This window comes from Schistocerca americana, chromosome X, assembly GCF_021461395.2.
Source record: "Schistocerca americana isolate TAMUIC-IGC-003095 chromosome X, iqSchAmer2.1, whole genome shotgun sequence".
Lineage (NCBI taxonomy): Eukaryota > Metazoa > Arthropoda > Insecta > Orthoptera > Acrididae > Schistocerca > Schistocerca americana.
The window spans coordinates 269,253,864-269,277,547 of NC_060130.1; the positions used below are offsets into that span (position 1 = coordinate 269,253,864).

The 23,684-nt window shown below is 38.7% G+C and overlaps 1 protein-coding gene across 1 annotated transcript in view; it reads left to right on the forward strand.

Annotated features, from left to right (window-relative positions):
• LOC124555535 overlaps positions 1–23,684 on the forward strand; it is a 319,899-nt gene that overhangs the window by 219,508 nt on the left and 76,707 nt on the right. The window contains exons 11-15 of the mRNA XM_047129490.1: positions 1,838–2,086; positions 2,222–2,415; positions 2,526–2,748; positions 11,372–11,622; positions 19,303–19,627. Coding sequence (XP_046985446.1) covers positions 1,838–2,086; positions 2,222–2,415; positions 2,526–2,748; positions 11,372–11,622; positions 19,303–19,627 — 1,242 coding nt within the window. The remainder of the gene's footprint in view (positions 1–1,837; positions 2,087–2,221; positions 2,416–2,525; positions 2,749–11,371; positions 11,623–19,302; positions 19,628–23,684) is intronic.

Consider the following 23,684-nt stretch of genomic DNA (forward strand, 5'->3'; position numbering starts at 1 on the left):
TAGATGAAGAGTGCTTTTCATTCACACTTCTTGCTTTTGTCCTAAGTGATTTTATGTGCCAAAATGTTATGCAATAAAATGTGAGTGAAATTATATTAAGATGTTTATTTGTGTGTTTCCAAAACTAACACTTTTGTGGAAAGCAAAAGTTACTTAGCTTCGCTGCTTGGGAAGCCTTATACTGTGTTTCTTCCAATTTTCATCAGTGTTTTCATATAAAAAATTTGTAACATTAGGGTATGCTCTCTGACTCCTCTTTATGCGCTACATTTTTCATTGATATTGTTCTATTTCCTGTGAATAATTGAATATTTTGTGTTCTTTCAAAGTTAAGGGAGAGCACCTTTTCAAATAAGTAATTAATACTTATTATATAAAAAGGCGCTCTTAACAGGGTTCATTATAAAGTTATTGCAAATGCAAACTGTACCAGCTGTGTTAGATGTTTGGTGAGTGAAACATTGTATATATCAACACTATTGAGTAGTCACTGAAGCACCTTTTATTCTTCATGTTTTTCTGTCATTATTAACACATATCATTAAACTGAACATCACACTGCAGTAATTTGGGGCCACTCCATCGAGTGGGTACATAAAATTCATGCTGGAAAAATATTTTGTAAAGAGAAAAAAAATGGACATTTTTCGTTAATGCTCAGAGTTTATTAAAACTCATGAATACCAGTATTTGTTTGCACTGACTCGATCTACATAATGCAGAAACAAAATTCCTAATACATAGTGAAATACCAGAGAGAATGCTCCAGAAGACTTGTATTAGGAATAGCAGCAGATTTTAATTATTCAGTACAGTGTTGTGTATTACTTGTCATATAGTACATACAAGTTATATTTGTTAAGTAAACAGTACTCTGACACCTATGATAAAATACACATTTTTACCCTCCAGAACTTAAAATAATAAAGAATACTGCACTGCACCCAGATCTTTAATTTGGCTTCCTTTTAAACTCATCAAACCAAACCAAACTAGAAACTTGACCCAGTAAGTGTTTGTATGGCAAGGCAGATACGTTTCAGGAGGAAGACAACTGGAAATACGCGCCCCCCCCCCCCCCCACCCACCCACCCACACACACACACACACACACACACACACACACACACACACACACACACACACAACCACACACACACACAAGTTGGCCCTTTTTTCCTTGTGCTATTATATTTGTTGTTTTAGTTTAACATTTTGGAGTCCCATATTCAGAAATCTTGTAACACTAATATTAAGAAACTACGACTAGCCCCTAAAGTACTCCAGTTAACTAACACAATGTCAGTATGTTGTTTTCAACAGTCTGATGTGTGTCATTTTGCTATAGTGGCTTAATCAGAAACAAATGTCAGTTTCAGTTAATCAAAATTGGGTGGTATACATCTAAAGAAACTCCTCATGCTTTTAGAAATATCTCCCCACTAAATTGTACAACAATTGAAATCTTTTCTAGCTATCTACCACCATATATTTTCTTGTACATAGAACAGATGTGTGCTGCATATGATACTAAAAGTATTTAAGGAACTTTGTGTCATCTTCATGAAAGACTGTACTCAGCTTTAGGATGAAAAATATTTATGTAAACAGTAGACATTAATAATTCATTGGTAATAGATATTTTTTCAACAATGTGTACTTCGATATATAGTTACTGGCATAACTTGATTGCTTAGTAACATACATAGGATGATACGTTTAGATGACCGTGATTCTATTTTATATTTAAGTTCTCTATTATGTGTGGTTGTTCCATGTGCCATGCTGTAATTGCTTATTTTATCTGTGTGAGATTGAAATACTTTTTTTCTTGCAGATCCTTGTTTCAACTGTGCAGTTGTCAACAAACCAGCCAGTAATTGAGTTGCGAGGAAAATATATGCTTTCATCTCAGCACAAATCACCCCAGTCAATTGCAGGGCATATGAAGCGTGCAAGACCGCCCCCAGGACCATTTATATTTTTTTATCGGTTACCTAAAGAGGGATCTGAAGTATGTGTAGATACAAGAACTTATGGGAATGATGCAAGATTTGTACGAAGATCCTGCAGACCAAATGCAGAGGTTGTAATACAAAAATTAGTTAATGACTTAAACTTATAACAATATGTTCTTTTTCCATAGGAAATACTTTAATGTGAAATTTTATAGTGCACCAACAACATACTGTGTGTTAAATAATGTGATTATGCTTTACAGATTAGGCACTGCATTGAAAAGGGTACTCTACATTTGTACATTGTCACAACAACTAATATTGAAAAAAATAGTGAGATAACCATCAGTCATGATACACTACAGGATTCAGAAGGGAACCCTACATCATGTGCTTGTGGAAATGCTGCTGAATGTTTGGCACTCAATCCTAAAAAACCTACGCAGGAGGTGTCAGAGTAAGTCACAGCCATAAGATTCACTCAACCTCTTAAGAACTGTAAGCAGAGCACACCATGGTATTGTAACAGAATGTTGTTTGTTAGAAATTGAATATTTGATTTTGCAGTCGTGAGCAGCGCCGCAGGAGTCGTCGCACTACATCCTCAGAAGATGGGGAATCATCCCCAGCAACTCAGCAGATACAACAGAACACTTCTACTGCAGCTCCCCGTCGAAATGTGATCAGCATAAAACTACCCACTCAGAAGACAGAAGAACCTCAGCCAGAGAAACTATCACCTGCTTCATCGTCTGACGTTACTCAAGAGCCAGAAAAAAAGAGAAAACTCGTAAGTATATTATGTTCTACCCATAGCAACTTAACTGTTATTAACCCCTTAACATAAAACTCCGAGTTTTCTCATTTTTATTATTCTGACAGAAAGTTAAAATCTCAAGTATACTCGGGCAAATTCAGAACAGACGTTTGAAAAAAATAAAGACCCACTTATATCGTTTCAGTACTGATAATTAAGTGTTCAGCCACTAGAGAGCATCTGAGTCAGTCAGCAGCGACTGGCTAAGACACACGCAGCCACAGGGAAGTAACCAATTTTGTTACATTTTACGACTTCCTAACCAAGAGTGAATTGTATAGTTTCATCAGTGTGCTTTGGTAGTTTAGTTTTTTTTTTGGGTTTATGTGTGTTAATTTAATATTTAATAGAGACAGTTCTCGCGTTTTTGTTTGTATTGGGAAGTAAACCAATTTTGTGATGTATTACAAGTTCCTAATCGGGAGATAATTATTTAGTGTTACCCGAGTGCTTTGGTAGTTCAGTCTTTGAATCGATGTGTGTTAATATAATTTATAAGACACAGTTCTTGAATTTTCCTCCATGTCTACAGTAGAGTTCTATAGCGCGTGTCGATTGTCCTTTTTTGTCTGTGTAGTGTAGTTTTCCACGGTCTTTAGTATGAATAGAGACTGTTGGCTGTGTGCAGATGCAAGCCAAGTTGGTGGCACTTCACTCTCAGCTCCAGGCTGTGATGGCTTTGATTACACAGTTTGAAGCTGCAGTGGATGGGCATCACTGTTGTGGGCTGGCCATGCAGATCCAACAGACGTCCAGCATGTCTGAATCCGCCGATCGGCCTGCACCGATGACCAGCCCCGTTACTGCTCTGACTGAGATTGACCACTCACCCGTGACCGAGTGGGAGGTCGCTTCGGGGTGCGGCAGGCAGCAGAAGACTTCCCAGGGGGCTGTACATAATGTTTCCCCAGTTAGTCTGACAAACAGGTTCCAGATGCTGTCTGTGGCTGACACTGTCCCTCACCCAGGTGCAGTCGCTTGTCCTGTTTCGGGGGAACCTCTCTGCCTGCGAGATATTGGCAATCGCAGAAGGTGGGTTATTGGTAGTTGGGAGCTCCAATGCTAGGCCCATTATGCAGCTCCTTCTAGTCATGGCTGCCAAGGAGGGAAAGAAAGCCAATGTGCACTCCGTGTGCATACTGGGTAGAGTTATTCCAGACATGGAAAGGGTCCTTCCAGATGCCATGAAGAGCACAGGGTGCAGCCAACTGCAGGGGGTGGCTCACATCAGTACCAATGATGTGCGTCACTTCAGATCAGAAGAGATTCTCTCTGGTTTCAAGTGGCTAACAGAAGTGGTAAAGGCTGCCAATCTTGCTTGCGAGATGAAAGCAGAGCTCACCATGTGCAACATAGTCAACAGGATTGATTGCGGACCTTTGGTACAGAGCCAAGTGGAGGGTGTGAATCAGATGCCCAGATGGTTCTATGACCTTTTAGGCTGCAGATTCCTCGACTTGCGCCACAGATTGGTCAGTTTCAGGTTCTGCTGAATAGGCCACCGAGTTCACTACATGCAGGAGGCAGCTACACAGGTAGCTGGGGCTGTGTGCATGGACTGGGTGGTCTTTTTAGGATAGAGGCTTTCGGGGGGAAATACAAAGAGGGCTTCAGACTCCCAGACTGGATACAGGAAGAACATAGATACAGGAACCATCAATATAACAGTGTAAATTGTTGTAGCTGTGTTGGGAAAGTACCAGAGCTCCAAACACCAATAGAAAGCACCGATGGGGTGAGGTCATTCTTGTTAACTCAGATAAAATAATAATTTGATCCTTTTACTGACCTCCCAACTTAGATGGTACAATTGCTGAAAGGTTCAGAGAAAACTTGAGTTTAATTTGAAACACATACCCAACTCATACGGTTTTAGTTGGTGGTGACTTTAATTTATCCTGGATATGTTGGCGAAAATACATGTTTAAACACAGAGGTATGCATAAAACAGCATCCAAAATTGTGCTAAATGCATTCTCTGAAAATTATTTTGAGCAGTTAATTCATGAGCTCACGTGAGTAGTAAGCAGTTGTGAAAACACACTTGACCTCTTAGCAACAAATAATCCTGAGCTAATAACAAGCAATAAAACAGATACAGAGATTAGTGAACACAGGGTTGTCGAAGCAAGATTGAATATTGTAACCCCCAAATCATCCAAAAATTAAAACAAAAAATATACCTATTCAAAAAAGCTGTAAAAAAATTCATGTGATGCCTTCCTGAGAGACAATCTCCACTCCTTCCAAATTAACAATATAAATGTAGAGACCAGATGTAGCTTGAATTCAGAGAAATTGTATTGATAGCAATTGAGAGATTTGTAGCATACAAATTAACAAATGACAGAGGTTACCCCCTTTGTACACAAAACAGGCCAGAACACTGTTGCAGAAACAACTAAAAAGGCATGCCAAATTCAAACGAATGCAAAATCTCCGAGATTGGCGATCTTCTATAAAAGCGTGAAATTTAGCGTGGACATCAATGTGAGGTGTTTTTAATACAGGGTGTATACGACCCGGGATATCCGGGAAAAACCCGGGAATTTTTTTGTAATTCTGGGAATTTTTAATTGTTTTAGCTTTCAGTTAAATTTTTGTAATTTTTACTGGTAAGAATGGATTCTCTAGCAAAGAATGTTACTGTATCCTGCTACTGGAGAATGATACTGCAGCAATAAAATATAAAAGAGAGGAAAAAAATAAAACTTTAGTAGCAAAGGAAATGCGAAATTTACAACAACAAAACACCGTACACGCACAAGTGTCTGCAAAAAGCAAAAATATATCAAAGGCCGTAGGGGGAAGACTACGTAATTCTTCGTAACAATAAACTGCTTGCTGTGAGCATGACGTCACAACTGTTCGCATTAGGTTCTTTTGACCACTTGCCAGCGGGCTGATGCGCATGCGTAGTTGACTCGCGTATGAGCAGTACGTTCTCCCGCTTCCTGCTACTTGAAGTGTGGCTGTTAGCTGTAAGGGCAGTAGCAGCAAACAGCCAGATGTAAATGAGAAAAATTTTTCCCGCGCGCCCTAGCTGCCAGATTCGCGCATGAGCAGAGTTGTCTGAGTGGAAGTGGGGAGGGGGTTAGTCTCCATGTGACCCGTATTTGCGTTAAGTGACGTTTAGTGATTTCGCTTCTCTTGGTTTACAGCTCCCACGTCAAATGAAAACAAAACAGAGTTCTGTGGCTGGGAGCTATCAAGTGAATTAAAATACATTCACAAAATTACGGAGGGCAAAGATATATTATTACCGAGCGAGGTGGCGCAGTGGTTAGACACTGGACTCGCATTCGGGAGGACGACGGTTCAATCCCGCGTCCGGCCATCCTGATTTAGGTTTTTCGTGATTTCCCTAAATCGCTCCAGGCAAATGCCGGGATGGTTCCTTTCAAAGGGCACGGCCGACTTCCTTCCTCGTCCTTCCCTAATCCGATGAGATCGATGACCTAGCTGTCTGGTCTCCTTCCCCGAAACAACCAACCAACCAAAGATATATTATTAGTTTCAGTTTTCTGATTTACTTTTATTTGCAAGTTATTAGCAGTCAAGCATTAATCGCCTTGCAGAACAGTATAAGTTATTTTTGCAAGTTTGCTGAAGAAATTAGGCTTTATTAATCTTTCCACTGAGACAACCATTTTATTTGAAATGAAGTGTTTCATTCCACAGTATTGGCTAGTTCCAACTGTTCGCTGAATTTCAAGTGCACATTATCATTTTCTGCCATGTATGGGATTACGCCATAATAAAGAACCAAAAATGAGATCGTATAGTATCAGATGGGACCTACTTCATTCTGAATCTGGAAAAAACGAATGTGCACTTCAAGCCGAATTATGCATTTTAGTATGGTTTACGAAATTATGATGCCCCATGGGAGTATCCTCTGATGCCCATTTTCTTTTATGGTGCAATGTAAGCTCTCTTAGCGCTTTATACATACGAACATGCGGGCTTCCTACACCACTGCAGCTGCACATGCGCAGTAATGCCTCTTTTTCTGGTGCTCTCTGGCTACTGCTCAATTGAACCTATTTCTAACGTCTCCGGATAGTATTGCGAACGGTGGTTCGAAAAGCATTACTTTCAAAGTAACTTTCTTTTTACTCAAGATGAATTATGTTACGTGTGAGAAAGTGCGATGATTTTCTAAATCACAGAGCGTTTAAAACTGAACACTTTGAGGACCAGCCACGTAAAAGAATTTCGAGCCCAGACATTTATGTCATAATTTTAAATTTACTGGCACATTTGTGTGATGTATCTTAAAGCACAACACACAAAGCACAACACACGCAAAAAAAGATCAATATTACATGTGAAAGCTTAGCTTCTGTTGTAGCTTGTTAATCGTAGAGACTAATATTATATGTGAGAGCTTAACTTTTCTTGTAGCTATAGCTAGGTGTATAAATATAAACCTTTAACTTTTCCTCTTTGTGTGTTCGCGCTACGTAAGCAGTTATCTTGCTATTGGCTGACAATAACACGTGTCCTATGCTCTGAATATCTGCTGTCATCAGCTGGGAAGATCACATGGCATGAGATACGATTGGCTTACAAAGGACATCACAGCCTCGGTTTCAACGCTCCGGAAACTAACGCGCTGTGTTTGGTGCAATTCGAATTTATACTTTCGTAATACGAAAATATGCAGTGTATATGTTGCTGCAAATCAAAGGTCTTTCCAAAACTTTCCCCTTTTTTCCATTAAAAGTCTTTATAAAACTTCTCTCCCCTGTCTTTTCCTTTTTTTTACGGGAAGTTCTATACGAGTGTGTGTAATGTTAACCATTCAAAGTATTGATAAGTTTTACAGTCCTGAGGGAAAATCTACGGAAAACTTACTGTCACTTAGCATAGAAAAAGTGTATTTTCGCATGGGAAAAAGCATATTTTTTTAAACGGGATATCTGGAAAAAATCTGGGAATTTTTTTTCCCTTGTCCCCGTATACACCCTGTAATAGTTTCCTCAGCAAACATATATTGAAACCTGGCAGAAAATCTGAAGAGATTCTGGTTGTATGTAAAGTATGCTAGTGACAAGACACAGGCAATGCCTTCTCTGTGCGGTAGCAGTGGAAATACTATCAGTGACAGTGCTGCGAAAGCAGAATTACTAAATACAGCCTTTCAAAATTCCTTCACCAAAGAAGCCGAAGAAAATGTTCTAGAACTCGAACCAAGAATAGCTGTCAACATAAGGAACTTAGAAGTAGATATCCATGGAGTAGTAAAGCGATTTAAATAACTTAATAAAAGCATTCTTATGGTCGAGACTGTATACCAATTACATTCCTTTCACAGTATACTGATACAATAGCTCCATACTGAACAATCACATACGACACCGAACGAGGTGGCGCAGTGGTTAGCACACTGGACTCGCATTCGGGAGGACGACGGTTCAATCCCGTCTCCGGCCATCCTGATTTAGGTTTTCCGTGATTTTCCTAAATCGCTTCAGGCAAATGCCGGGATGGTTCCTTTGAAAGGGCACGGCCGATTTCCTTCCCCATCCTTCCCTCACCCGAGCTTGCGCTCCGTCTCTAATGGCCTCGTTGTCGACGGGACGTTAAACACTAATCTCCTCCTCCAATCACATATGACCACTCACTCAACGAAAGCTCTGTACTCAAAGACTGGAAAGTTGCACAGGTCACGCCAATATTCAAGAAAGGTAGTAGGAGTAACTGACTAAATTACAGGCCCGTATCATTAACATCAATGTGCAGCAGGATTCTGGTACATATAACACGCTGTTCAAGAGTGGAATAATAGAGAATTATTGTAAAGGTGGTTTGATGCAGCCTATGCCAGGCACTTTAGTGTCATTTGCAGTATCCATGTTGATGGTAGCGGGTCCTACATTTTTAGCCTGGCTGTCGTGTTTTGGTTGTAATAGCTGCCACTAGGTGTCATCTTTACTGTGTGCAGTTTTGGACACACTACAACAAAATGCACGCTTTGAGTCTCTTCTGTATTGTAGTTTGGCAGTGTTTTCACAAAATGGTGGCTATTGTAATCCTGAGTTTGACATTGAATTTAGTGTCTCAGAGAGTGAAAAAGAATGTGATGTTACTTCATTAGAGATTGAGAGTGACAACAGTTCATCAGCAGAGTGACAGTGGTACAAGATAAAGACATCCACTGTGCTCCAGCCTGCTCCTTGAAGATTCATGTTCACACCAAACCATTGTGAAATACATGGTTAGACTTCATAGCTGTACAGAAACTAAAAAATGACTTAAAGTGTCAGGCTGTTTTGGCCAAAGTCCAGTGCGTGAGTATACCCAGGACTTTATTAATAGGTATCTTAAGAATTTTGTAACTCATTATTTTGAGCTTCGAAAGGTATCTTTATTTGTCTGTATGTAATATCATTCATTATAGATTGTTTTTCATGAATAAAAAATATTATTTTTTGGAACATAATTTGGAAGAAAATATGTTAACGGATTAATGCATTCAGTCCCTCAGTTAGGTATATATAATAGTATACCACAAATATGTCTTTTGATCTTAGTATGTGTGGAATTATAAGATGCCTTGAGTTAATTACGGCCACCTCACCTCTCAGTTGTGGATATTGCAATGAGTATCAGTTGTACCTGGATGCTTACAGTTAGTATCAATTTGCTGGTAGTACAATTCTACAGATCACAAGTTCCATTATCATTTTGCTGTGGTGTTTCTTCTTATTCACACCTGACTTCCACTTGGAGTTGAATATTGTAAACTGCCATTAGATATTTGCATTGTTGACTTTTTCATTCATTATAAAAAGTTGTAGTTATCCGTCTGTCATCTGTATCTTTATATGTGTAGCCACTGTTAAAATCTCCTTAGTTTTTATATGATTTCCTGGTTTATGTGTTGTGACATTATCTGTTCTAGAATAATGTTGGATTGTGTGTCATATTGTGTTTCGAAAAAATGGTTATTGAAATTGGTTCTTTTACGACAGAATTGTATTATAATATTATGAAAAGGATAGTTGCTACTCACTGTATAACGAAGATGCTGAGTCGTAGGTAGGCACAACCAAGAAGACTGTCTGAAAGTGAGAAGTGAGCTTTCAGGCAACAAGGCCTTCATCGAAAATATATACACACACACACACACACACACACACACACACACACACACACACACACGCGCGCGCGCGTGCGGCCACAGTCTCTGGCAGCTGAAGTCAGTCTACGGTCTACAGCCCATCCATGATTTACATTAACTGAGCTTCAGCTGCCACAGACTGTCGCCGTGTGTGTGTGTGTGTGTGTGTGTGTGTGTGTGTGTGTGTGTGTATTTTCGATGAAGGCCTTGTTGGTCGAAAGCTTACTTTCCAACAGGTTTTTTGTTGTGCCTATCTGCGACTCGGCATCTGCGCTATACGGTGAGTAGCGACTATCCTTTTCATGACATTGTTGCATTCCATCCTGGATTTTCATTGTCTGAATTATATACCATCGCCCATCAAGTCCCTTTTGACTTAGTTTACATATCGTAGCTGTCGGGTATAATAGTGTAGATCAAACATTTAATACACCATGGCAATATTTACAGAGTGAAATACATACTTATCATCATGGTAGAAAAAGTATGAGTTTGTGGCTAAAATGGTTTGTCATTTTACATGGTTCTGTCATTCCCTGAGGCATTAAAGCTGAACTGTGCAGTTTACATGGGGGCCAAACTGTATGAATTTTTATAAACAAGAATAATTAGTTGATTTCAGTCATGAAACAGGTCTCATTTCATTACTACCTAACTGTATGTGATAAATATTTTTATATGTGTCACTGATATCTGACTGTTGAAGAATAAAACTATGGTTTATGTAGGAGTAGCAAATATTCCATTTAAAACCAAACACTGGAAAATCCAGGATGAAATAACAGTAAAATGAACTAGAATAGATTGCTACTCATCGTATAGAGAAGGTGTTAAGTGGCAATCAGTCACATTCGGGCCATACTGCCCGGAGGCGAGCACGTGTGCATGCGTGGATGTGTTTTCTACATTTGATGGATCTTTTCTGATTGCTGAATAATATCCAACAGTCTACTTTTAAATGTGCCTGTATGCTACCCAATGCTTTCTCCATGTAGTGAGCACCTGTCTGTCCTAATTCAAATCATAAATATTCCATGTGAGTAGTTAACAGTATGGGTGGGAGATATAAAGCTATAATGCCGCCATGTTCTATTGTATCATTTTGTTCTTAATGATTATTTTGCACTTTGGAGTATAAAGCACTCATTGTCCATTTTCTTCATCTTAATTATGTTGTGTATCTTGAACAACAGGTTTACAATATTTGCCATTGCAAATTTGTGTCCAATTTCATTTTCTACCATTATCATGCAGTGGCATTTCATGAAGCCTTAATTTGCTATGATCCATAATGTTAATATGTGGATGATCTAATGGTGCTGATATGTGATCTGTTCATCCTCACACACACACACACACACACACACACACACACACACAATTTGGGCTACAGTACGACACGAAGAAACTTGTGAGAACAAGCTCCACTTTTACTCTCATCATAGGACATTTTCTTGATACTTCCAGACCAGGGAAGAACGAAAAATGGAGGCAATAATGAAAGCTTTTGAGAGACTTGAAAAAGCTGAGCAGAGACGGCAGGAAAATCAAGCCAAACAAGCACAGAAGAAGGATCATGACACTGTAAAGAAAGAGTCACGTACTAGGAAGGAAAGAAGGGAAAGGACTAAATCAAAAGAAAAGGATATTCCAAAAGAGAAGAGTGAATTGCCACAAAATATGAATAAGCAAGGACCTGAGAAACCAAGAAGGAGAAGGTGAGAAACTAAAAATGTTTTATTTCATAGTTATACAGTGTTCTTTAAACAGTTTCTTTCTGTAAATAACCACTTAATTTTATTGTGTGCACACACATGTGTGTGTGTGTGTGTGTGTGTGTGTGTGTGTGTGTGTGTGTGTCTGCCAAACAAGGAATCATGTCTGCATCAAGGGTTGATTCAAGGAAAACTGAAAGCTGAGTCATCTGCTACATTGCTGAAAACACTTTCTTTATATAAACAAATCAAAGCTACATTCCCTGACAAGTAGTTCTTCAGAAAAGTTTTACTTTCTGCATGAAAAATTACAAATCACAAATTTTGTGTTCACGTGTTTTTTCACTGTGCAGTTGTTCTCAAATTATTGCTTACTATACTCTGAAGTGAAGTAACTCAATGAGCGTTGTTTGAAGATTGTTCAGTGGATGATGAATGTGAAATGTGGTTGGTAAACTGACTGAGGAAGAAATAGGTAGCCTGAAATTGTCACCTTTTTTTAAAATACATCCCCCAAGCATCTGTAGATGTCTTTCAAAATCTATAGTCATCAGCAAGGAATTTCTGAATCCAATTCCGTCCTCCGTTTTTAAGGTGTGAAGAAGAATATGCTCATCTCTGTTTCCTTCTATAAGAAGCTCACAAATTCACCACTGTTTATAAGCAATGCTGCTTCTTTCAGGTCGGTTCACTTTAGGTTATACATTGCTGTGCACAAAATTTATCTAACATATCAAAATACTTTTTATGATCATAAAATATCTCTATCCCTTTCTTGCCAGTGGAGATTCATTTACCAATCCCTTGTATAACTTAAAAATGTTCACAAAAAAGTCTGATTACATTAAGTCATGTTGAAATTGACTGCACTACACCAAACAGATTCCACCTGTTGCCAGTACATCAAGGCAAGCAAAACATTCATGTGCACTCAGTTTGGCAGTCCCTGCATTGCTCTTCACAGAGCTGTGGTTCCGAGGAGTTGTGCCATTTACTGCTACATGACAATGGCATCAATCTCATGGTGACAGGAGACTAATTGACCATAGTTCATCCAATTTGCACAAAATATTTATAAAAAATAAGTATACATAAATCTTCCTCGTAAACCAGCCTATCTATTAGTGAAAACCATATTAAAGTCCTTGCAGTAGTTCCAGAGATTAGCCCAAATATACAGACAGAACCATGGCAGGTGACTTCAATTTGTGTATAGATAAAACAATATATAGTAGACTGATAGAAGATGCACTAAACAGTGCATCCTACTAAATTACACAAAGAAAGGAAAGTGTAATACTTCATTTAAATGAAAATGCTGTGTGTGATAAGTGTGCTTAGGTAACACAAACTTGATAAGATCCAAAAGTAGGGATTGTTAAACAAATACTATACATGAGGGTGAATTGTTAATTAAGGTTTGGAGCTCCGTAACATGGCTATCTTTCTTGTGTGGATCTTCAAAATGCTCATAGTAAAAATAAATGCATGCACCAAACACCAACCATAAATATGTCATTTTATGGGAGTATCAAATTGGAATTAACATTAGTTAATTTGCTTCCCATCTAAGATATAATCAATCTGCTCTCCTACAAACAACTATTTTGCAGAGACTTGCCTGTTTGCTTTCCTTGTCTTTAAAGAAAAATAAAGGTACAGAACAGCCAGCTACAGGGAAAAAAATGTGAATTGTATCAGACATTATGGCTGTTGTTGAAATCGTTGGCAGTGTTTGAAAATGCCCATGTCTCTACTGCCTTCCTCAGCTGCCTCCAATACCGAGAGAGGAAAAAAACTTTCTAGTACATGGTTCCTGTTCTACAATGAAGCATAACTTATTCAAGAACTCACATTGAAGTTTTGAAACTCTTGCTCAGTCTACGCTTACATGTGCGCATACATTCAACAGAAAAATTCTAAACCTTTATTACCCCTACACGGTTTGCCTAATTGTGCTCTTAGTTCTCAGGAGGTCAGGCCCAAGTGCAAGGATGACTTCCAACAAACATGGCAGTTTTTTCAATAACATATTTACTTCCTCAAATATCACTTAAATCATTGCAGTGTAAATAGTATCTGTTGTGATATACTTGTTGCTCTCCAACAATATGCTCAGTGGTCTGACTAATATTTACCAGCTAGTGTTACTTTTGGGCAAATTTTCGCACAAATGATTTATTATTAATAAAACTCTCCAAATCACTCTAGTCCCCTACTCTTTACTAGGAAAAATATCACAACTGGTTGAACTACAAACAAAATATTTGTCACAAGACTGAAGTAACTTTTAAATGAATAATATAACAACTAAATGGATGATAACTGTTACTAAAGTTTCTATCTGCCTCTTTTTATGAAGAACAGAGACTTCATTAAATACCTTAGGAATGGTTCATGCACAACAACTAAATGGATGATAACTGTTACTAAAGTTTCTATCCGCCTCTGTTCACGAAGAACAGAGACTTCATTAAATACCTTAGGAATGGTTCATGCAAGTTCTTGTGTAATTGTCTTTGAAATCACCTTTTTTTATAGTATCTTCAGTCATTACTCATGCTGCACAGTTGTTTTTAGTTAAAACTGCTTCTCTGTTTTATCCCACCATACATAAATAGCAGAATAGAATTGCAGGGTGGTTTCTCAGCAAGACAGACTTTCCTGTCTTCTGCCTATGTTTCATACTGACAGGGGAAGTACCCCTTCTTGAACATCTAAAATCAAGTACAAATGTGTTTACAATATGAAGCTGTGCTTGTTCCACCACCCATCAGGGTTATTTGTATGTAGAACTCCACATTTGTGTATAATCAATGTTTGAAGGATAACAAGTCTAATGTCTAGAGAAGCACAAGTCGCTGATGAAAGAATACCATGTAACAGACAGTTAAGACCAGCAGATACACAAAAGACATAAATTAGGTATTATGTGGCTGAAAGCTACATGAAATTTGCTGTAAACAATATAATATGTTAACAGATGCAGTGCATACCTGTCTCTATTTTCCAAACTAGTAGATGCTGTGTTGTGGAGTGTTCTTCCGTTATTTGTTATCAGTGTGCAAAAGTGGAGTTTCAGTGTAGTGACTAAAACACAATGAAATGGGACAGTGTGCACAGTTGACAAGGGTGCCGTTTGGACATGCTACATTGTCTTCAGTGTATCCACTCTACTGTAGTCCAGTATCAAAAGCCACAGTGCCTACATTATCAAATGATGCAACAGGAGCATCAACATCATCATATCCAGACCTTTGCAAGGCATATGTCAACATACAGTGAAACCCCGCTTTTACACATTTCAAGGGACTTCAAAAAAATGGTGTAAAATGCAGCAAGTAATGTTTTAAGCTGTAAAAGTTATGTATAGGATACCCCCTTGCATTTTTGCGCTTTATGTATAGGCACATAATAGGCATCAAAATACTCATATCAGGGACTTGTTTATTATCTGATAATGGTTTATTATCTAATGAAATCCACTGATATAATGGGAACTGATAATTGGGAAACAGAAATGTTGGACTCAGTTTCATACATCATTATCGATGTTTTTGGAATGCCTGCAGCTGTCATTCACTATTTAATAATGAAACACTGCATCAGTTACATATTTTTTCATGCTTTGCACAGCGTGTTTCAAGAATTTTTTCTTGATGTCAAGTATTTCGTGTGGTGCTTGCATATGTATTGTTCCGAGTCTCTTGGACTCTCTGAGGTTATCCGGTACTGTGCTTCCTCAGTTACGTAGAAAACCACACACACACACACACACACACACACACACACACACACACACACACACACACTCACTCACCATCACTCACATTGTATTTTTTTGTAACATCACAAAAAACACATATGTAAATATTCCACTTAACAAGGAGAATAAATCCTTGAAACACGTTTTGCTCAGCATGAGAATATATGTAATTTACATTGTGTTCAAACCAAAAACATTTGAGCAATGCAAACTGAATCAAGGTGTCAAATAGCGCTACAAGTGGCCAAAAGACGAAACACACTAAATATTGTTCGACAGAGCTGTGACAATGATTACGACAGTCACTAAACTGCACATGCACTGTAGAGACAGTTTGGATATGGTTGTGACTGGTCAAGATACCTTTATTTGTATGAACCTAGTTACTCCTATCAGCCACCTTGCAGAGTAGAGTTTGGCAGTGGTAGGAGATTCAGCACAAATTGTTCCAACTTTACACATTTAACGGTTTAAATCTGCTAAGTAGAGCACCCTGGTGTCAAGAAACTTAACCACATAATGTTAGTAAACACTACGTGATGGCCAACATCATGCCAGCATCGTTTTACGTCAGTTTTTTCCGTGAACATTTTTTCATAAAGCGTAAATCGCGAGAAAATTATAAATATGTTGACATAAAATCGGGTATGAATTAACGTTGTGGACATACGAAATTTGACAGGAGTGATAAAAAAATGTTGTAAACGGCGGGAAAACATTAATTGCAGGAACATAAAAGTGTGGTTATACTGTAGGTCGGAAGTTAGATTTAGATAACAGAATGAAGGCAGATTATAAAATATCATTCATGTAATGTGACCTGTGGTTTGTCAATTTGCAAGAGTATGAAATCAACAAGATGTCTGCAGTATGTACTGTCTAAAAAAACATACATCCATGGGTTGGCAGTATTTGGTTGTCTTTGGTGGCAGTATCTGTAATGTAATATTTTATTGAGAACATGTTCTTCTATCAGAATGTAATTTTTGTGTGCCGATCATGAATCACAAAGTAATAGACCATTTTCACCAATGCATTCACAAAGGACCAAATTGAAAAAATCTTTTCTTCTGCTCTTTGGTCATTTTTCTACTTACACTTGCTTCAGTATGGATGTTTTTTGGACACATTGCTGCTAGTTTCTTTGCAACCTGTAGCAAAACATCCCTCATTTCCTGCATATGAATGTGAAGCTTGTTCGCCAATCTACTATCCATCAACACAGCCACATATATTGTGTAACTGTGTGTGCCACTGTGAACAGATCGTATCCTGCCATCTGTTGATTTTTCACCTCTGTGTGATAGTATTGAAAAAAAAAAAACTAAAGAAAAAATTGGCTATGGTTACTATTCCATACATGTACGTTAAAAATGTTTTTGTCTTTAATGAACACATTTACATCTGCCACAAATTTTTGTTCTCACTTTGTAATAATATGGGCTTCTTCAGTCTCTTTGTACACTCTAACCATAATGATATGCCTGGATGAAACGTGGACTTCTGACCCATAGTCTCTGGCTTCGTCATATTGTGCTGTGGCAGATTCTCATACAGCCTTTAATTTTGATGTTTTGTTTCCCTTGAGTGGCCTGGGTCTTGCCTTTTGCACATCACATGATCTAAAATTATATTGCAGTTGGATTTCAAACACATGCAGCTATAATGGTTCATAGGTTTTCTGGAAGAATGGTAACAATTAAAATAATCCTCATAAATACTGTCCAGTGTTCGGTCATCAATACACTGTAACACACAGGGTTGTGATATATTTGGGAGTGAAGGTGTATATTCACTTTGACTTGCAGTTCCTTCATTTGCTGGTGATGACATTCCAGAACTGTTATAACTGTCATAAACATGCGCAGTTCCTTCTCCGCTATCAGACCCACAATCACTATTCCTACCCTGTGTGTCAAATACATTTCTGTTAAATCTCCATAGTATTTTTGTGTTCCGTTGCCATATAACATGTGTGCAAATGGCTCATCTTCCACTCCAATTACATCCTCATTTTCACACAGCAAGTTCACTGTTCACAGGATTAATTGGCTTCAGCTTATTCATGTTTTACGTCAGTACATGCTCTTTTCAATCGCACACTGCAACGGTCACGATCGTACTGTCTGTATAGTTGTAGCACTTTGGAGCTAGTGCGTGGACCTTCAGATTTTGCTAGTGGCCATAGATGTAGTTTTACAGATGAATGAAATGGATAGCTATTCAAATAGATACAACATTATATTTTAAATGTGTTTCCAGTTTGTTTTAGTCATTCGAACTGCCATTCTGTCCTTGCGAGTATTCATAGTTGGATAAGTTGTTACTGGCATGATGTCATTGTTACACCTTTGCAAGAGTACTGAGGGAGGGTAGAATAAAGCATGACCATCAGTAGAGTGAGCAGTGTCTGTCAACAAATGGTAAGTGTGTGGCACTGCAGAGAAAAAATACTTCTGCTAAGGACCTCAAAACATTTGAATTCAGATAGATATTCAAAACAGCAAGAAAAGTTGACAGCATTGGTTTCCAGACTCTGTTAGTAATTACATGTTTCCTAGTGAGAGAGAATTTGATGAATAGGATTTCAAGGAAAAGTAAACATAGCTACTAACCAAAATGATGGGCAGTGGCACACTGCTTTCAACGCATTATGTGATTAGCACACCCAGTTGTTTGTTTTCATACCAATAATGGAGTTTTGGATAGAAGGCGATTAATTGAAATTTCATGAATGAGGAGCTATATTGGCTCTCATCTAGAAGATGCATACAGCACTATTGACTCATTATACTGCTTTTTGATTTGTTGCTATTGAATTCAGTATTCTGCATCTGTCTCCTATCCAAAGAAACAATCATTGATGTTTTTAATCAAATTTGGAGTAGGAACCTATACAATGAGTCATAAAGGGGACATTATAACCTCATACTGAAACCAGGAGAGGATTGCACCAGCCCATGTAGTTAACATAGCATTGCTAGAAGTGCCTGTATAAAAATTACTACACTAATGGAGAATCCTGAGTGAAAAACAAACATTTTACCTCAGCTTTCAACATTGCATTCTTCTTCACATTGTTACAACACATGTTGTCTGCAATAATTTTCAAAGGCTTAAAAATTGCTTTTATTGTGAGTTTAAAGGACAATGTGGTTCGACTAAATAGAAATTATTTAAGATACATGATACTGCTTGGAGATATGTAACTATTCATTTATATGAGTGGGGGTTTCTATGGGCACCTCACCATTTTCTTGTGATGCTTATATGCAAATACGACTTTTGGTTCCATTCCAGAACACTTTCTGACTGTTTTCCTTAGCAGGATGGTATCCCTCATGGGATATGTCTTATTTTAAGTGTTACGTTATTTGTAGTTGCTACATTGTCTGCAGTGAATTGTCCTGTGCAGTACTCCTTATTTATCTGCATGTTTTGTCTTTCTTGTAGTCTCGTGCCTTCATTTCATCAGCTATGACTGGTGTTGCAGACACTAAAAATAAGTATTCATTTTTTGTCTGAGAGCACAGCATGTTAATTTTCTTTTTTTCTTTTGAGTTATATTGGATACAATTTTGAAATGTCATGATCTTAAAATAAGCTCTCAAAATACTTGACATCTTTAAGTGATTCAATGGAGAACATGGCTGTGGGGGAGGGGGACGTAACAGGTAGATTCATGATTCACGATTCACGTTGTTGCAGTTTTAAGAAGTGTTGACACAGTTTTGGAGTATGACTTGACCGTGTTTATGACTCAGGCCCAGATCATTTTCATATTTAAGAGATTACAAAGAAATTATAATGTATTCCAGACTATTTTAGAATTAAATTTCATGATTTGTAAAATGAGCTCCTTTATTGTAAAATAGTGTTAACTGATGTGTGACATTGCATGCCACCATTATTTTCAGGCATTCTGCACTTGTTCGTAGGCGAAAGGGTCGTCGGCGTAGAAGTAGCAGCTCCCAGCAGCAAGCATCTTTACGACAAAAGCACCATACAAGATTGAACTCCATTAGTTCAAATGCATCGTCAGTTGATGAAACGGCTGAAAACCCAGAATCTAATGAAGTAGAACAATGTGCTGGAGCTCCTGAAAGCAATGTACCTGATTCTACACAGGCAGGTGGCCTATCATCAGCAGCTGATTTATTACTTGCATTTGCAAGTGCAAGTTCACCTCAGCATACAGATGAAACCTGTGAGCAGGAAAACTTAACACAGCAAGAAGGAACTGTGAGTCATATTTTTTAAATATAAATTTTAGCTTATTTTACTGTAAAAATTGTACCTGTTATTGTCCTACATGTTTGAATTTCCCCTTGTTATTATAATTCTAACATTGTTTTTAAAATTTTGACTGACTGTTTGTGTCTTCTCTTTTGTTTCTGTAATTCCAGCTATTTGTCATAGAGTGCTGGTATGATTTATGACTGTGCCAAGAAATCCAATTGCCAGCTCATAATTATGATTTAAGCATTAAATATCTGTCTTGATTGTATTAAAATCATCTTAGTCATTTGTCTCATGTTTCGGAAACATTTTTCGCAATTTCTTCACCACTTTTGCAGTTAGTTGACAAATGTAACACTTTATAACAAAAAAAATTTTGTCTTTAATGAACATGTTTACATGTACCACAAATGTTTCTGCTCTCTTTGTTATAATATGGTCTTTCCCAGTCTCTTTGCGCTCCATGACCGTAGTGATATGCCTGGATGAAATGTTGTATACTTCTGTCAAGCCACCGATGAAATGCAAAGAAGCTTTAAAACTGTCGAGAGCAACTGTCCCTGCAGCGTCCAGAAATATCTGTCTAGTTACATCAAAATGTAACACTTTGACAGTTAACATATATAAAGAGCAAGGACAGTCCATTTAATAATTTATTGTAAATACAATATATATAGGCACAGGTGTAAACAGTACTGCACCACTTATCATTTCTTTTCAAATATTGCTGCGATCTACGCAGTGAGCAGTGATGTTAATGCTCGTAAGTGACTGTACTAACTGATACTAGTAGGTAGCAAAAGGATGTCAGTAGAGGTTGGTAAACTGTTTGTTGTTTAAAAATGCAAGTTTGGGCAGAGCAAATGAATATATTAAAATGAAGCTCTTATGAACATGAATAATAGTCACATGTTAATTGTATTGGAATATAGGCAGGTGGGTGTAAAACAGCTCACCCTACTCACAAAGGTTCATTAAGCTGCCACAGAAAGTGATTTGCATTTTTTAAGACTTGAAAGCTGACAGTTTTCACCATTTATTAGTGTCTCCTGTAGCTGTAATTAATGCCTAAATCTTTCCATGTGAGCTCTTGATTCCTCATAGTTTATTGTGATGGTCATTTCTCTCTGTGTTGGTGAAAGTAAGAAAATATATTGCTGTTCAGGGGAGAAAGTTAATAACTGAAATTTCATGAAAAGATCTCGTCACAGCGTAAAATACCTTGGCCTTAGTGATTTCCCACACTGCCTTATCATATCCATGACAATTGCTCCTCTATTTCACGATAATGAAAATAAGCTGCTCTCCTTTGAACTTTTTTGATGTATGAGTAGGACCTCATGTACATTATGTAAAATTTGGGAGTAACTAGTGGTAACGTGAGTGGTATTACAGTTAGGCATTTGGCAAATTTTACAAAAGGTATCTCTTGTGAATAAGAGCTATGAATTGATGAAATCTGCTTGAAGATATTAATGAGCTTGAGAAGTACACTGAAGAACCAAAGAAATTAGTACACCTGCCTAATATCGTCTAGGGCCCCCGCGAGAATGCACAATCTCCACAACACAATATGACATGGACTCCGCTAATGTATGAAGTAGTGGCGGAGGGAATTGACATCATGAATCCTACAGGGCTGTCAATAAATCCATAAGATTACAAGGGAGTGGAGATCTCTTCTCAACAGCACGTTGCATGGCATCCCAGGTACGCTCAATAATGTTCATGTCTGGGGAGTTTGGTGGCCAGCAGACGTGTATAAACCCAGAAGAGTGTTCCTGGAGCGACTCTGTAGCAATTCTGGACATGTGGGGTGTCGCATTGTCCTGCTGGAATTGCCAAAGTCTGTCAGAATGCACAATGGACATGAATGAATGCAGGTGATCAGACAGGACACTTATGTACCTGTTACCTGTACCGGGAGTTGAAGAAGCTTGCACAAGATAGAGTAGCATGGAGAGCTGCATCAAACCAGTCTCAGGACTGAAGACCACAACAACAACAACAACCTGTCAGAGTCATATCTAGACATATCGGGGTCCCATATCATTCCAACTGCACATGCCCGACACCATTACAGAGCCTCCACCAGCTTTAACAGTTCCCTGGTTAAATGAAGGGTCCATGGATTCATGAGCGTGTCTCCAAACCCATACATGTCCATCGGATCGATACAATTTGAAATGAGACTAGTCCAACCACGCAACGCGTTTCCAGTCATCAGCAGTCCGTGTCAGTGTTGACAGGCCCGGGCAGTGTAAAGCTTTGTGTCGTGCAGTCATCAAGGGTACACTAGTGGGCCTTCGGCTCCATAAGCCCATATCGATGATGTTTCATTGAATTTTTTGCACACTAACACTTGTTGATGGCCCATCATCGAAATCTGCAGCAATTTGCGGAAAGGCTGCACTTCTGTCATGTTGAATGATTCTTTTCAGTTGTCATTCATCCTGTTCTTACAGGATCTTTTTCCAGCCGCAGTGATGTCAGAGATTTGATGTTTTACTGGATTCCTGATATTCGCGGTACACTCGTGAAATGGTCATATGGGAAAATCCCTACTTCATCACTACCTCGGAGATGCTGTGTCCCATTGCTCATGCACCAACTATAACACTATGTTCAAACTCACTTAAATCTTGATAACCTGCCATTGTAGTAGCAGTAACCGATCTAACAACTGCACCAGACACTTAGTGTCTTGGTATGTATTTGAATACACATACCTATATCAGTTTCTTTGGAAATTCAGTGTATATTGCAGATGGTAGATGCAAGGTAGTGTTGATCTAATTTGAGTACATAACTAGGAACCTGAAGAGTAACATCTATTATTGGCAAAATTAACTTTCATTTTTGGTGAAATGTGCATCCATATGTTGAGAATCAGCAGCATTTTCCCATCAGTTAACAGAGTGCTTCTCTGATTAATGATTTTTCTCGACATTCTTTTCATTTCCAACCTAGTTTGATAGTTACAGAATTGGCGAAATATTCATTTTGACCCTTTGTGGGCATCCATAGCCACCCATCTCATACTTGACAACACAAACCGACAAGCACCTTAGCATAGTAAAAAGCATGTGGTAGCAATAATCGCGCAGTTGCTTGCAAAGATTGGCAGTGTCATAAACGATATAGTACAGCCTCTGTCAGTGTTTGACACAACCACAATTCAAGACAACCACTGCCGAAAATTACATTCACTTGTTTGACATGTGGCTTCCAAAACTGGATTCTGTAAGCCAATTCCCAATTTCCTCTTGTGGTTGGTCATGTAAACACTCTAGTGCCAGTTCTGGAAGTGCTGTTTCTAGTTGCTGGGTTTCAAATTCCACAATCAATTTTCATTTCCATGTAAATACACAACTGTGTCTGAAACACACACAGGTTGTCCAGTTAGGTCTCGTTGTTGAAAAGTTTTGGATAATGTAGACTGAGTGATTTTATGTGTAGTGGTGTCTGGTATCCCGGTCTGACAGTTTGGACGGCCCGCCAGAAGGTACGCACAGACATAGATGACAGCCGCTAGGCTGCACCCCTGTAACCAGGGAGTGCTACTGATGCTGCCACAGCGCTGTGCGTGAGCCACACCTGCCAACCCCCCAGCGGGTCCTCAACTCTCTTGTGGATACGTGCGTGGCGAGCACGGGGCCCCGAGCTATTGCAGCCTTCCTTCCTTTCCAGGGCTGCATTTCCTTCCCCTTTCCCTCCTTTCCTCTCCTTGCTCCTTCGCCCTCGCCCTCGCCCTCTCCTCTCCTCTCCCTCTCTTGGTGTCCTTGCTTATGTTGGCCCCCACTATCCTTCTGGTTATGTTGGTTTTGCAATTTGTCTTTGTTGTGTAATCACCTCCTATTGTCACTCCCTGGTCCCCCTCTGGGGTTTGACCTCCATTACTAAATTTCTCTTCCGTAGTGTGAGCCATTTGGGGAAGAGCACCTTACCTAGTGTCTCCGACGTGTGCCCTCCTAGTTCCTTTCACCTTCTCTTTCACGTCGTTGTCTGATGCTAGGGTGCATAGCCAGCACGGTAGCCAGCCCGTGTGGTGGGGTCACTA